Below are 16,763 nucleotides of genomic sequence, written 5' to 3' on the forward strand. Positions count from 1 at the left end.
TAATCACCAAGATAAAGAATTAAAGGGTTCTCATTCTAATTCTAAGATACTCGTCGACAAGATAAATATAACTTCATCATTATTGTCACGGCCACAACCACCACCACCACCATCGCCAGTAGTAGACTCATTACCATTTTGCCTATCATCATCGTCGATATCACTAGATACTTCACCATCGTCGTTGGCCTTAGTAGATCACGATATAATTGGCAACGAGAGTGGTTTTCATTCCATGTCAATAGATGATATGATAAATTGCAAAAGGGCATCTCATAAGACGAGTAAAAGTGTGACTAAACAATACAAGCCTCGAGTACCATCGTTGCCTCCTCTTACATACATGCAAGATGGAATGGTAACTCGATTTCATAGAAAGTGTATCGATGGTAGATTAATCATAGAGGGTGAGAGCATTGATATTCAGGCGTCTTGTTGTTTCAAGACTTATAGACAGAATGGTCGATTGGTAAAATGCTTGATCTTACCTTCTAAAGCTTGAGATTCAGACTCAAATGCAACAGTTAACTAAATTTTATACTATTTTGGTTAATAAAAATATGTACTTTGAATTAATATAGTTTTGTTATAATGATGTGTTGGGCTTTTAATCTTATAGCTAAATTATATGCAAAATAAGTTCCCATCTATGATTATAGCTGGTAGAAGTTGGGTCATTGTGAGCTATATAAATGAGAAAAAATTTGCTAGAATTCGAGTTAAATTACAAGTGTTTCAGACAAAATTTATGTTATAACACTGAGGTGCTGTAATTTACTTGCTATACATACATATTGATACATAAATACCGGTGAAAAGTCCCGGGATTTTACCTATGCAACAGCCCAAAGAACAATTGAGCATGGAAATCTAACCTATAACAAGAAATTATACAATGCTCGTTATTTACACAAGCACGAGTGTACTTACCCTATGGATAGATGCATTCGTCATCCATTTTCAAACCTTGAAATATGCAACTGCTGATGTTCAAATAATCAAAATTGATAAACAAACTAGCAGTAAGAAAACTCTGAAGGATCATGAAGATGGATCCTCATAGGTGGAAGATTGAAGCCGATTTAAGAGTTTTTTTGGTGAACGAACGTTTTTTAGCGTCATTGTAAGCTTTTGTCGCTCTCCTTCAACCTCAGCAAAATCCAGGCTTAGTTGAGAGTATCGCTCATGCATATCTTTGAGTTCTGCCTCCATGGCACTGTATCTGTCCTTCATCTCCAGCAAGTCTTTAATCAACTCATTTATGTCTCTGAAGCTATGGAATACTGCAGCTTCATCACTGTGTAGTTTCAAGAAAGAACTAGGCCAAAAAAGAAAGAGTACGGTAAACTTCAGTTGCATTTAATAACCACAACAAAATAGAAAGGGTTAAAAAAAAAATCTATCACCAAAAATCTGTCCATGCAACACTAACAGTATGTTTTCTAAGTACTGAAAGAGGAAAAATAACAAATGGAATGCCCACTGTCAGGCAAATGTTTAAATAGTCAGAATGTGTGGAGCATTCTTGCCTACTGGGGGCAAGAACAGCTAAAACAGCATGACAATCTAAGACAAAAACCAGAACTTGGAGCCACAACACAACCAAGATTTAGTTAAGTGGTGAGTAAGACTTTTTCATGGATAAAGAAGTTTTGATTAATTAACACGAGCTCAACACAAAGGTCAAATCCTCACTGCCTCAATTGTTAACTGGGGGCACTTTGAGCTTGTGGCTAGTAGGAATTTATCATGGTTGTAATGTTGAAAGAACTGAATTTTATTTAACACAAGCTCAAAATTAAGATTGAATCCTGACTCAACTGTAATGAAAGCTGAAAACTAGGTGTGAATCTTGAATTATGAGCTAAAGTATATTCACCTCTGAAATTGAATGGTTGACTTTTTCTTGGCCTGCAAGGCTTCAGCAAGTTCCAGCTCCAAAGCAAGTACTCGCTCCACTGAGTTCCCACTTCTTGAAGAATCATTATACAGGGAAGACATATCACTAAGTTCCTGAGTTACCTGTGGTGAAACATTACAGAGTAGACGAGCTAAGAACCAGATCAAGCCGATCACTTGCAGATTAGACTCAACTCTTACGGTCTTACCTTCTCCAGATGCATTTGCTCACTGCGTAATCCTTCATGATATTGTTCAACCGATTTTTCATCCTCTAGAAGTGTATTTTCGCTTCTCATCCTTTCTAACTGCAAGTGAATAACATATAAGTCAGTAAGGTGTGAGTCGTGTGACAGAGCTTCCAAAGGATGAAGTGAGAATACATGATTAAATGGTACAGGGAAAATAAAAATGCTATATGCTTTCTAGTTTGAATAGGATATAAAATGCAACTCTCACAAAGAGAAAAGACTAAGATCATTATCTGCAAATTTTTTGCTTTTATGTTATTCATAGCAAAGTGTGTATACCTCTTTCTGTAGACGGTCCATGCTTGACATTAAATTTTGTGCTTTAAGCTGATCATCGTGAAGATTAATATCATCTTGATCCTTTATTACCCCTGAAAGACCTTCTGAGGATTTGGTTACCAAGGCATCCTGCATATATGGTATAATTGGTTTACCTCTATATCAGAAAACAGAACATATAATTAATTGTGTTTACCATAAAGAATATTGTGCATTAATCTCAAATACAATGTAGACCTAAGTTGATACTGGTCAGCATATCTCATGCAAAACAAAAGCTCCAACAAATTGATATACATCCCAAGAAGGAAAAGATAATACTACCTCCATTTCATATTATTTGCAACGATCAAACATTTTTCCTCTACTTTATGTCAAATCGCTGCAAATAATATAAAACGGAGGTAGTAATATTATTCCCTCCATATCACCATGACCAATCGAGTTAATAAACATCATGCATATTAGGAAAAGTTTAAAAGGATCAATAATAAATGGTTCAGGGAACTGTGCATCAGCTGAATAGAGTGAAAATGAAGAATTAACAGTCCATATGAAACAGATCAAACTAGACAGTAGTCTAGACAAATTGGAACAATATGGAGAAAGCTTGAAGAGATGATGAGGAGGTCAATGTGAACTTTTTAGTTGCAGGCACCAACCTAGGACCTAATTTGCACAGACACCTCAACTAGGAGGTGTGTCACCACATCAACACATATCGAATGCCAACACAACAATAACAGCAACAACAATAACAACAAAGCTACATTAATTTCTTACAAGAAATACTAAGAAGAGAATTTTGGAACAAGTATAGCTTTATAGTGGTCTATCACAAGGGTATATAATACAACCTCCATTTTTCTAAGTTCTACCCAATTTCTATTTTCACCAGTTTCATTGAGTTCTACACACTTTTACCTAATTGCCTCAATAGAAAATTGGAAACCTTTCTCATATTTTATCTCCTACCCACATCCCACCTTGTGGAGTCAATCAATCAATCTTCAAAGCCTTAATTCCACCTTGTGGAATCCTACTACATAAAATAGAAACCCTTACTCTTTGTTCTCCTTTCTCCTTCTAAAAGTTTTCAGTACCCACATGAGAGGCCCCACTATTGTGTTCTCCTTAGTTTCCATTGCTACAGCTTATACTAAGTGAACTCCGAAAATGGAGGTAATAGAAGTTTTCGGCAAATTTCCCTGAATGTGCTGGTGCAAAGTAAGACAGATGAATGATAAAATAATGGAATAGATAAAAATTGGTGCCCACTCTCAATCACTTATCTCAACTCAATAATAAGTATGGGAGGAACACAGGAACTTCATCATCTATATCATAGCCTTCTATCCATGAAATCAGTAATTTAGCATAGATTATTAGTAATCTATGCTATAAAATTCGATATTTCATCAGATCTGTCATAGCCTTCTATGCTGGAAATTTACATCAGATACTCCAGGTGATTCTGCTCTTGCACTCAATAATTATTATTTCATATTCATACTAAATAATATTATCAATGGAGGAAAATAAATTTGCATGGAATGCAGACTTGCAGAGTAGCTATAGTTGACATAAGCAAGATTCATATTCATACTACAATCATCTGACGCATGTTTGCACTTTGCAGTGACATTGGAAGTCACATAACATAACCCCAATAACTGCTAGTCACCAAGCATGACGAAGTCATATAGCAATAGTAGACAAGTTTGAGATTAATGTCAGATATCAACGTAATAAAACACTTAACTTGCGGAAGATCATCTAATTATTAATACATCAGTAATTTCATACTCATAGTTCTACACTTTAAAAAGAAAAGGAGTAACCAGACTAAGAATATACTCCATCCGTCCCATAAGACCATAATAGTGTACCCATTTGCTTTTCATATTCTCCAAGACACCTTTGATCATAAATATCTTTAGTTACATGGTAAAGTAATGATGAATCACTTTGTTTCACACTTGCTAATACATATCCCTAGTTATTAGTAGTAGTTCATAGCAAAATTGATGTTTGTAAAGCATAATATTAACAGATTTAATGATAATGTTATTCCTTTATGAAAAAATCACCAAATATAGAGATTGTATGGTGTGTGAATGGTGTAGATTTAGAAATGTTTCACCTATAAGGAGGGAAAAACCGGAAGAAGTATGTATTAGAAAATACACATTGAAACATATCTAACAAGATCACACATAGCAAGATTGATGAACTTTGACCTCAAAGAAGCATATGGGTACACTTCTTCAATCCATATCTCTAGTTATCAGTAAGTAAAAATCATAGCAAAATTGGTTTTAGAAAGCATTACGTCAGATTTAATGATTATGTTTTTCCCTTATGAAAAAAATCACCAAAAAGAGTGTATGGTATGTGAATAGTGTAGATTTAGAAATGTATCACCTAGAAGGGGAAAAAAGGAGGAAGTATGTGTTTGAAAATATACATTGAAACACATCTATAAAAATCACACATAGCAAAATTGATTAACTGTGACCTCAAAAAAGCATTTGGATACACTATCAGGATGGAAGAAAAGTTAGCAAAATTGTGACTCGTCAACCTATTACTTATATACTTTGAGCGAACATTAAGACAATTACCTGTTCTGCTGGCAGATTCATACATTTCCTGTCTCCCCTTTCAATGTTCCGTGACATATTGTGAGATAAGTAGTTAGCCTGATCATCAGAGGAATCGTCTACTATTTTCTCAAAATTTGAACCCTTTTGCAGAGCGTTACATCCATCCTCATTGGTTTTTGTACTTATCATGAATGCTTTGAGATTCTCTATCTGTTCTCTCAACAATTCAATTTCGTCAGCAAGTCTAGTTTTTTCGTCATTGGATTCCTGTAAAGATGACATAAGTTGCTTTTTTTCTTCCATGCAGCAGTCTAGACTCATGACTGAGCAGTCTAACTCTGCCTTTAGCTGTTCATATTCCATAAACCTTTCCCGATTATCCGAGAGCACTGATTGTAGCTCATCCTCTAACTCGGTAATCTTCAAAAGTAGCTCTTCATTTCTTTTTAATTGAGACGCTTCACATTTCTTCCTATTCTCGAGCTCATCAAGAGCATCCTGTAATTTCCAGAGCATCTCTTCACCATGCTTCTTCGAAATAGACAATTGATGTCGCACTTCTTGTATCTTAGTTTCATACTGCTCCTTAATGAATGCTATTCTCAAGGATTCTTGCATAGAAGCAGAAGGTCCTTCAGCGTCTTTCTTTTCCCGTGCTTGAAGATGCCCTGCTTCAGCTTTGTCTTTAAGCTCCTTAAGATGAATGGACAAGTTCTTGAATTCCTCTGTCTTCAAAATTTGCTCAGAAAGCTTACGGGTAAGATCAGAGCACTGTTTCTGCAGTACAGTCAACTCTTCCCTATATTCTTCATGAAATTTGCAATGAGCACTCATCTCCTCCACTAATGCTTTCATCACCAGAAACCTGATCTCAAGCTCTTCCTTTGAAATTATCAAACTGTCATTCTCTATTTGAGAACTTCCAAGCAAGGATTTAAGCTCTTCAACGTTAAACCTGTGCCCTAATTTAGCATCTTCATACCTTGTCTCTAAATGATCACTCTTCTTCTTGTACTCTTCAAGTTCAGCCAATGTAACAGTGTTGGTATTCTCAAGATCTTTGTTCAAGAAAACGTAAGATTCTGACTCGGATCTAAAATTTTCAAGGGCTGACAACAGTCTAGTATTTTCTTCAGCAAATGTTTCTTTGCTAGCAAGGCAATTGTTAAGCTTGGAAGTGAGATCAAGATTTTGCTTGTTAACCTCTAAAAGAAGCTGATTTGAGTACTTCAGCTGCTGTAAGAGCGCTTCAACATGGTATTTATACTGCTCCTTAACAACGGTACATTTAATATCAGAAGCAATTACAAGGGCATGCATATCCAGTAATTGAATTTCTAAATCAGCAGAGGATCCCGCTGCTGCCTTCTTTAGGTGCTCTTCCATATTGGAGAATTGATGGTAGAGACTTGATTTTTCGGACTCCATGTCTGATAGATGCCGCTTCAGTTGGCTAACTTCAGATTTCTGCTGATCAAGGTGGGACAACATATCATCTCTCTCCTTCAGCTGAGTATTCAAATTCAAAACATCTGCCTCTAGTTGATTTCTGAAGCCCTTTTGAAGAGAGATCTCATCCTGCAATATTTCCACAGTTCCTTTCAAATTATTAAGCTCCAACGTAAGAATGCCTAATTCATCAGTCTTATTATGTAGCAATTCAGTTAAGTGTATATTTTCTTGTGACAACCTATCTATAACCAATTTATCACCCTCTTGCTCATCAGTAACACTTCCTAAATCCAGTATCTCTGCAGCAAGATCCCTATTTTTGGAAGTAAGTTCTTGCACAGCATCTTCCAGTTTTGCAAAATCAGACAGAAGATCATGAGTCATCAATGAATACTTTTCCTCAGCCTCTGAGTTAAGCTTGAGCTTGTCACCAACAACCTCAAGATCTGTTTGAAGCTTTTCCATGAGAGTGCTCGATGCATTTAATTTGTTAGCCATGTCTGCTATATCACACTCAAACTTCTTCTTCACAATTTCAACTTCAGACGTTGCACTGGCTAAGGAGAATTTAGCAGTATCACACTCATTCAGCAAATCTTCCTTCTCTTTTGTGAGTAGGAGAATTTTATCATGGAGCTTCCGCTGGCCTTCTTCCAACTGGAATATTATACACACAAATTCTTCAAACTCTGAATTCTTATCATCTATGTCACGGCAGGATACCAAACCATCAACCCGTTCATTGCCAGAAGCCAACAAATTCAGTCTTTGACGAAGATAGTCGACTATACTCTGCAAATGCTCATTTGTGCTAACTTTGCTCTTCATGCTCATCAGTTCTTCTTGCAATAATAATATTTCATCTGAAAGATTTCCCTTCTCTGCAGTAGCTTGCTCTAGTGAATATGCCAGCTTTTCCTTCTCAACATTACATTCTTCATAATTGCGTTTATAACTTCGGTAGTCAGTCAACAAAATCCCTAATTCACCAATTTTCTCATCAAGAACAAGCTTTTCGTTGGAAATGGTTTTCAGATCTGCTTCCAATCTATCATTCTCCAAAGCAAGGTCATTGCACCTTGAAATACAAAGATTTTTTTCCTCACTCAAATTACATACCTCACCTGTCATATTCTGCAATTGAACTCTAAGTGATTCATTGGCCCTGGATGAGAGTTCCAACTGCTTTGCTAATCCATACATCTCTGTCTCTGCAAATCTCCTCCCCAAATCTGCTTCTACTAAAGCTTCATGTAGCGTAACTGAGAACACGTCAAGATATACATTTACTAGATGCATTTCAAAAAGTTCTTCCTGTATCTTCCCATACAGCTCTTCCTGCGATGCTAGGGACCTCTTCAACTCCTCCAAGAGCCTATCACTTCCCAGAAGTTGATTATTGACAATTTTACTATGACTCTGGGAGATCATAAAATTTTCAGAGTCACAGCCTCTTGTAAGATCATTTGGCACAGCATCTTGACACTCCAGAAGCAATGATTGTGGAGATTCTGAAAAAGCTTTACGTATGAGGCTTTCATTTGTCTCATACATAGAATGTACCTGCAGAGAAAGAACTTCAAGGTCCTTTTGTAACTTATTCACAGCAATTGAATAATTTAATCTTGCCCTTCTTAGTGCCGCTTCTGATGAATGAGCTCTTTTCTCCAGCTCTTTATTATGGAGATCCAAGTTACATCTCTCCTCAGCAAGTTGTAACAGCTCATTGTTCATCTGTTGATGCATTGCCTCCATCTGAGCCTTAGTGGATGAAACAGTGTATAGGCATGAAGAATGTTCATTTCTTAGATTCTGCAATTCACCAAGAATCTGCTTCTGGTTTTCCTCTAGCTCTTGAATAAGTGCTTCATAATAACATTCCATCTGATCCATCTTTCTTAGAAGGCACTCTCGTTCAGCTTTAGACTCATCTAACTCCCTCAGAAGTTTAAAAATTTCTCCTTGCATTGCATTTGTAGCATCTACTGAACCAGTTCCAGTAGACAGCAGCCCTGGCAAAAGTACACCTTCAGGATGGCACAACTCAACACCTAGACCAGTATCTGACATGACATGATCAGTTTTAGGTGAACTCATTACGCCAATGGTTGTCATTGCTTTTCCAACCGAAAATCCATCAAGCTGATTGCTAGAACCCTCAGCTCCATGTTTGAGATCTTGCACAATACTGAGCAATGCCTCTAGATCTGTGTGCTGCAAAGTTGAATCATTCCCATTGAATCCAAGACGCGCCTTCTCCTGAACATCTCTTATCTTATCCTCCACAGCTGAAATGCCCTTCATCCATCTCAAATTCGTGTCTTGCATTAAGTTATATGGATCTGCATCTACTGCTGTCCTCCTAGGAATTGGAGGATTCATTTTCAAATTCTTTAGCCATTGAAGATCATCTTTAAACCTAGAACACTCTGATTTGAGCAAAGAGACCTCTTTCACCAGTTCCTGATCTGCGGAAATTTCAATGGCTAATTTTTTTGTCAAGCTTTGTGCTTCAACACCCATATCATCAGCATAACTTTGCAGAGAGCTTATCTCCCGTTTTAGATCATTAATAGTCATATTGGCGGCTTCCAAGGCTCCTCTAAGTCTATTGTTTTCTTCATATGCAATTGCAATTTCACCATCGGTTAAGTTTTCAGCACCCCATTGGTGGACCCAATCACTGGTACCATGCACCAAAAAGCGATGATCAGATGCCCCTTTCTCCTTTTCAGAGCTCTGAGGGGAAGGAACCCCTTCACGATCACCAGAGAATGTTCTCTTGACACTCTCAATTTCACGAGTGCTAGAGACTTCATTCTTTTCTGTACACAAACTTCCAGAAGTGTTGGATGATCCATCAAAGCCAGCAGTGGAGTCTGCATACTCTTCACTGACGCCCGATTCTTCTTCAAGTGATGGTAGCTCCTTAGATTCTAACTTGAATTTAACTCTTGGGCTCACCTAATAATAATAATATCATTAGAAGTTTTATAACGTTACACAATCTTACAGAAAGATAACAGATTTAAGCTAGGCTTTGGTCCTTGTTAAATGTTTTCAAGACAGAAGATTTAATTCTAGACATAACAAAAAAAAAAAAAAAAAAAAAAAAAAAAAAAAAAAAAAAGAATATTAGAGATTCTTATACAAAAAAAACACACTTAGTACACATATTTTACACTGGAGCAGGACATTGTCACAGTGTGACACGTGAGAGTTTTCCGGTTAATGGCACAGACTTCATTTAACCTGCTGTTTCATCAGAGATATCTGCTATGCATTCTCTTTTGTGATCTTTGCTGAAAGAAACTAAAAGAACAACCAAGCATAGCCAGATTCAAGTTCTTAGCCATACAATATGTCAGATGTTCTCTGGCTATGGCCTCTATCAGAAGGTATAATATAAATCCTCTTTGGAAATGAACATCCAATAGAGGCCCCTTATGTCAGAGATATCTGCTGACATAGGGGCCTCTATTGGATGTTCATTTCCAAAGAGGATTTATATTATACCTTCTGATGTGCTCTAAGTTCTAAGAACACTCACAAGTGAGGGGGAGTGTTGAAACCCATTGTAGCCCATTTGTGAGTGTCCCACATTGGAGAAAGAGGAGAGGTGGTTCCACTTTATAAGGTAGAGGAGTTACTCCTACTATTGCCAATTGGTTTTAGTATGGAACCTCCAAAGCCTAGTTTGTGGACCAAACTCTCCTCCTCCTTGTTCGGGTTGCCCAAGCCCATTTCATATTATTTCAAAATTTATCAGAGGTAGTGTGCTGTTGTTTGCAAGTTTTATTTATTTACTCACATGTTAAAAATTTATACTTCCTCCGTTTTTTAATACTTGCAACACTTCCCTAAAATGGAAATGTCACAATACTTACAACACACTATAAATGGAAAGTTATTTTAGGGAAGATGTATTATTTCCCTTATTTAAAGTACATGCCCTACTAAATTGCCCTACTAAATTACACTCCTAACAACCACTCACCTCATTTTAAAGTGTATTATATCATGTGAACCCCACATTTCTTAAATACCGTGAAAAATTGTGTGTTGCAACTATTAAAAAATGGAGGAAGTATTATTTTACTAAACTTATACTTCCTCCGTTTTCTTTTAGATGCAACACACCCTTTAGCGCGGTAATTAAGAAAGGCGGGGTTTACACGATATAATAAACTTTAAAATAGGATGAGTGGTTGTTAGGAGTGAAATTTAGTGGGCCTTGTGCTTTAAATAAGGGAAATAGTATAGTTTTTCCCTAAAGTAACTTTCCTTTTATAGTGTGTTGCACGTATTGTGACATTTCCTTTTTAGGGAAGTGTTGCAAGTAAAAGAGAACGGAGGAAGTATAAAGTTTTGCCAATTAAGTTCTTTTAATTTAATTAATGATGCCCTGCCCAAAATATGCAACAACAATCTTACAAACTAGTTGTTGAGCACTTGAAGCAACCCAGACTAAGGAGTCCAAGAAGTTTAAACTCAGGGTTCAGAGCTTTTGAAATTTAGCCAAGACCCATTACTACCCAGCTACCCTATTGTTACAGAGCAAATTCTAATATGACCATCCGATCTTCACGAGATAAACCTTCTTACCTATTCTATTATTCGACTATACATGTGTGCATTTGCCGGACAGTTGTGACAAAAGAAAGATAAATGCACTTATACCTTAACACCACATTATTTTATGCCAGTAGTTCTTACTTCTTAGGTTGGAACTCCACTTAGGATTCAAAGTATCAAAGTATCAAATTGATTGTATTACTACGTACCTTGTAGGACATAGGCCTTAGTAATAATAAGAGTAACCATTACTCATATGAGCAACCTCAATTATTCATAATGGTAACCTTATTTTATCAATAAGAGTAACCCAATATAATAAACATTATAACATAAAAAAAAAAGGGTAACCCTATCTGATCATTCGAGTAACTCCACAATTTTAGTTTTGACTATTAACAGAACGACTCCGCTTGTTTATAAGAGTAAACCTATTTCCCTAGCGGTAAACCCTCATCCATCAAAGCAACCCTATTGGATCATCGTCATAACCCCATTATTTGATAGTTGCTTATATGTGAAGAGGCCACGCGTTCAATTAATGGTGTGGTTGGCCCCATATAAGAATTCGTGATAATCAATATAGTAATAATTTTAATAATTAAAAAACAATACACAAAAAATAAAAAAAATAAAAAAAAAATCACTCATTATAGCATTTGAGATTTAAAATTTTCATGGTAATGTGCAATCTATGAAAGGTTTTAAAACAAGCAAACAAGAATCACAAATACAGATACAGCTTTATAAACACTCCGTACTCCGTAGGAAAGTGTCATACCTTGTCAGTACGAGAAATGACTCCATCGCCGGATGCTGACAGTTTTCCATTATCATGATCAGTGTTTGACGGCAAACCTCTGTCACTGACTTCCCTCTGCTGTTCAAATTCCCTGGACAGTTGAATGATAATATAAGACCTACTAAATAAATCAGTGGAATTACTAACTTGTACTAGGAGTCTGCACACTGTACCTGAAGCCTGTTTTTGAAGTCAAAAGCTGCACTGTAACCTGGCATTGAATGAAAGTCAGCAATATTTCTTATGTTCAATACCAAATGATTTTTTAAAAGTGAAAACCATGTTTCTATAGATGCATCAAGATTTGTGGCATCTAAAGTCTAAGCCATAACAATTGCTGAGGCACCCACATACTGTGTTATCTAAGATGCAGATATATTTGTCCTTATAATGTCTAAAAATGATTGTGAACAGAACCCTACTATAAAATGATGAAAATATATCATTAGATTGAAGGAAAAATCCCAACAAATGTTTTGACTGTTTGTATCATGGCTTCCCTAGTTCCCTTCCTCCACCAGTCCACCCCACCCCCGAAATAAAAGGAAAATTCAACACATTAGATCTTTTACTGTCATTAGTTAGCTGTCCCATTGGTATCCTCCCTACCAGCGCCAAAATGTTGTCCATCATGCTAGTTTGCTTTCATAAAAGAAAGTATGGAGCACTTTAGAACTGCCGAACTTAACCTGGACAGAAGTCTAAGCACCCAAATTTCGTACTTTAAGAGGAGCACTTTACAACAACAACCCACATGTAAGAAACAGAAAGCTTTTCTTGATCACAAAACAAATCACAAGCCTTTATCATAATGCTTACTGTGCAGTACATTTTTTCAGGTCAAGCAATATGTTCTCAATTTCTTGTCGGATATAACATCTAACCAAAAAAAAAACACACTAGAATATCCTTACATGTAACATAGCTCCAGAATCAGATCCCTGGAGGGGCAGAGAAACAGCAGTGGGCTTTAACGCATCAACATACTCAGAAAGATTTATGCTGGCTTCACCAAAAAGGCTAGACCTTGATGTCCCCTGATAGCAGGCAGAGAGTAGAGAGCAAGAAAATCAAATAGTTCATCAAACAAGAAGAAATATATACATAAACTGGTATGTTGACAAAATCCAAGTACAGGAATTATAAGCAATTACCATTGCAACAAGAAGTTTGTAAATTTTTTCTTCAAATTGTTTAGTTTTAGAGTCTTGGAGAAGTCTGGTGGTTTCATAGATAGGATCTGACCATTTGCAAGATCCATTTCTAACATTTGCTTTATTAGTCTTTGCTGTTGCCTTGCCAGAATCAGCCGGAACTAAAGAAATAAACAAATTATTCCATCCAGATTGTGGGATCTGTAAAAGGCATAAACCATCACTTCAGTTGGAACAGAAGTAGTCAGAGCAGATCCCATTTCTACAACAAATGTGGTGCCACATCTCAAACAAAGCAGTTTAAGCAAATAGTAATCCAAGTACCGGAAATAACAATTTGATATTGTATCGGAAAACAATGACACACAAGCAAAAAGGGAAATAACATGAAGCCTATCTATTTTTGGAGGTAGAATGCTCTTTCTGTTGTTTATATATTTCCATTGCAGTATGGGGGCAGGCATCAAGTTCTAGGAGACCCACGTGATGAGGAGTTAAAAAAAGAATGAAAAAAGAAGCTGTAGAAGGTATGTTAAACTAATTTTACCTTCCAAAATAGGGAAGTATTGCAAGTCTATCAGCTATATAACACCATGAAGATTTCTCCAATAGTACGGCTGTCCAACTTAATGAATGATGGAGTTAACCCACAATTATCAATCCTTACTAAGTCCAAAACACATTAACTTCATATCAAATTATTCTACGAAAATAAGTCTGGGATACTTATGCTGTTAGCCTGTTATGCATCATACTTAATGTTCATTCTGCACTTGGTCCATCCCTTGTCTTACCTTTTCTCTGCAACCTACATCAGTATAAGCAGCTAGGAAGAACGGAAGTACATTTCAGGCATATAGAAATTAATTGATTAAATTTTAAAATCCTCTTTTCACGGGCTTTGGCTAGGACAAAAATATCAACATCAACATTATCCTAAAGAGGTTCCTACCAATGCATCTAAAGGGAAGAGAAATTGGAAGCTATCATGAATCTGTCCAAGTATCACATATAATGTTAATAAATCATTATAACCAGGTTTGTCCACCACCACCACCCACCCAAGGGAACCACCTTCAGTAATATCCAAGCTGGCAAATGGTTTGGAGTAAAACGGTACACTTGTGGACTAATGTTATATATAATTATCCAATCCCAGCATACTTAGAGAAAAATAACTGCTTTAAGTAATTAAGATGGATAACTTGAACAGTGTGCATTGCGAGTATTCATAAGAAACAACTTACATGTGTACATTGGAACTGAAGTCGAAATACAACTTTTACTTTGGTCTTTTCAAGTTTCCACTTCGAAACCCTTGACATTCTTGGCAGTCCGTATATTATACTGTGAAGACCATTTGATTCAACTATGGATACCCTGCCAACAAAACACACAATGGCTTTTAAGACTTTACATGTTTCCACTTAAACAAAAACATAACCTCCTTGGATTTCTATTAGCAAGGTAATGATCTTATATATTAGCAAAGAAATGTAAGAAATATATCAATTGCCAAATCCATTTAGTTTTAAATAAATGTCTATATGTCATTGTTTCAAGAGTGACACCTTTGATTAAATTCCACATAGAAACCATTCATACAAGCTACTTCCGCGGTTCATTAATTATCCCCATACCTTCCTAACAACATTCATCAAAATATCTCCGGTTTTTACAAAACATCGCCCCTATACTTTTTCAGAGCCTCTTCAAGCATAGCTATTAAAGTCACAAATATACTCATCATAGTAATAAAAGAAACAAAAATTAAACAACCCAAAAGTGCAATAATTTTTTTTCTTATTAACAATAAAACCAAAAAGAAAAATGCAATTAACTCCATAGCTTTTACACTAATGTGGGTCACTTGGGCCACAAAACCAGCTTAAAATGTATATTTGTATTAAAGTAAACCTTTAAACTAAATAAACAATCCAAAAAAACAGAAACGAGTATATTCTACTTGATCCATTTCGATTTGGTTGCGAATTCGGATAAATGCACATAAAATCAACAATCTAGAACACTAAAGACTATGCCCAAAAGCAGATCTTGCATTTGAATACTAAACAAGAAAGAAAAGATGCAAAATTCAGACAAAATTCCCAGAATTTTACCTCGTAGAATTCAAAATTTGAACAATTTCAGCTTCAAATTTCAAATGGGATTGCTTCAAACAAGTCAAAAATCAGCTCAAATCACTCCCAATCTCAACAATGTACTTCAAATCTCCAAAAAGATCACCCAAACACTTGAATCAATGAAATGAGTAAATGGGGTTATGATTAATGATAAATAGAGAAACCCCAAAAAGTCAAGAACTCAATAGAGAACTGAGGACCACAGTAGAAGAAAAAATTCAACTTTATTTTTCCTAAAATTCAAAAAATTAAAAATAAAATAAAATGTTGAAGTACTGAAGCAGCCCATAAACCCAAAAATAAACCCAGAACAGTGACTGCTACAAATTATTTACAAATTCCAAAACAATAAAAATTAAAAAAAGTAAAAATAATAAGACAGGGAAGTGTTGTCAAGCACCTAATTGCAGATCTTCAAATAATTGGGAGCTGCTGGAGTATTCTTATGAAGTAAGCAAGGAAACAAAAACCTTATGTCTGAAGCTTTAAACTAGAATGATAATAAGCGGGATCGGGTACTTAAGATCAAATCTCGTCTACATCACTTGATAATATTTCGCCAATAGAAGGATGATTAGTGGGAAATAATGTGTTGGGATATTTGAAATGAGCAGGAGGTTTGTGTGATTAATGTGACAAGGAGGAAAAAGACAGCCCGCCAAAGAAGCAAGGACTTGTGAAAATTCACGGATTAATTGCGGGTGGTCAATTCATTTTCCTTTGATTAGTGTAAGAAATTTGGTATTAGTGCTTGTAATGTAATAGATTAATATTTGAGTAATGTGGGGTACAAATGATGTCTAAGCTTTTTTGCAGATTTTCAGACACATAAGAAGATGGGCTGTCTTGTGTTTGTTAGAATTATATATTGGGATTGTCTTGATATTTTGACTTCATATAGTTTTAAATAATACTTTCCCTGTTTGTTTTAGTTGTAACATTTCTATTATCACATTTGCCATCGCATGTTTTTAACGATTAATATCTCTAATTATCAACATTGTACAATCATAAAAAGTGGTTATTAATAAAATACACATTAAAATGATTCAAACAAAATCCCCCGTAAATATGTTTTATTTTATCTATAAACCACAAAAGCGAGTCAAAGCGTGTTGTGTGAATAGTGTAAAAGTCAAATGGTGTCAACAAAAAAAAAATAAAGGAAGTACTTCATTTTTTTTAGTTGACACATTTCTTTAGTCTCGGTTTCCAATGCACAAATTCAACCGTTAATATCTTTAATTACCTATTACCAAAAATGATAAAAAGTTGATATTTTGAAAATATACATCGTGATGAATCTAACAAAATGCCACATGACTATATTTTTCATTATGTATAAATCACAAAACATGGTCAAAGGGAAGTATGTGAATAGTGCTAAAGTCAAAACGTGTCAACTAAAAAAAAAAAACAACGGAGGTAGTATGGAGTTTTTTTTCCTTACTATATTGGTAAGGATGTGAGAGGAACTCAAATTTGATCCGGTACCCGAAGTGATCAAAGTCAAAGGTTCCCGACTCGGAGTTGACCCGATAGTTGGCTCGTTATCCGAAGCGACCCAATACCTTAAGTGACCCACCTTTATTTTAACACAC

At 35.8% G+C, this 16,763-nt stretch overlaps 1 protein-coding gene across 5 annotated transcripts; it reads right to left on the reverse strand.

The window, feature by feature from the left end:
- Nucleotides 1-658: 658 nt before the first annotated feature.
- LOC110682804 (GRIP and coiled-coil domain-containing protein 2-like) lies at nucleotides 659-15,956 on the reverse strand. Of its 5 annotated transcripts, none has more exons than XM_021859147.1 (12): nucleotides 15,563-15,956; nucleotides 15,139-15,272; nucleotides 14,266-14,398; nucleotides 13,019-13,219; nucleotides 12,779-12,901; nucleotides 12,038-12,075; nucleotides 11,844-11,955; nucleotides 5,054-9,451; nucleotides 2,430-2,558; nucleotides 2,109-2,207; nucleotides 1,880-2,022; nucleotides 659-1,318 (listed from the first exon to the last, which is right to left on the reverse strand). In XM_021859147.1, the coding sequence occupies exons 3-12, from the start codon at nucleotides 14,341-14,343 to the stop codon at nucleotides 1,042-1,044; spliced, it is 5,598 nt and encodes a 1,865-aa protein (XP_021714839.1). In that variant the 5' UTR covers nucleotides 14,344-14,398; nucleotides 15,139-15,272; nucleotides 15,563-15,956; the 3' UTR covers nucleotides 659-1,041. The 5 variants fall into 5 exon arrangements, with proteins under 5 accessions (XP_021714839.1, XP_021714842.1, XP_021714841.1 ...); XM_021859150.1 differs by having other exon boundaries at nucleotides 1,042-1,318; nucleotides 15,139-15,191; XM_021859149.1 differs by having other exon boundaries at nucleotides 1,042-1,318; nucleotides 15,139-15,242.
- Nucleotides 15,957-16,763: the final 807 nt, after the last annotated feature.

Source organism: Chenopodium quinoa, unplaced genomic scaffold (assembly GCF_001683475.1).
Source record: "Chenopodium quinoa cultivar QQ74 unplaced genomic scaffold, ASM168347v1, whole genome shotgun sequence".
In the NCBI taxonomy this organism is placed as follows: Eukaryota; Viridiplantae; Streptophyta; class Magnoliopsida; order Caryophyllales; family Amaranthaceae; genus Chenopodium; species Chenopodium quinoa.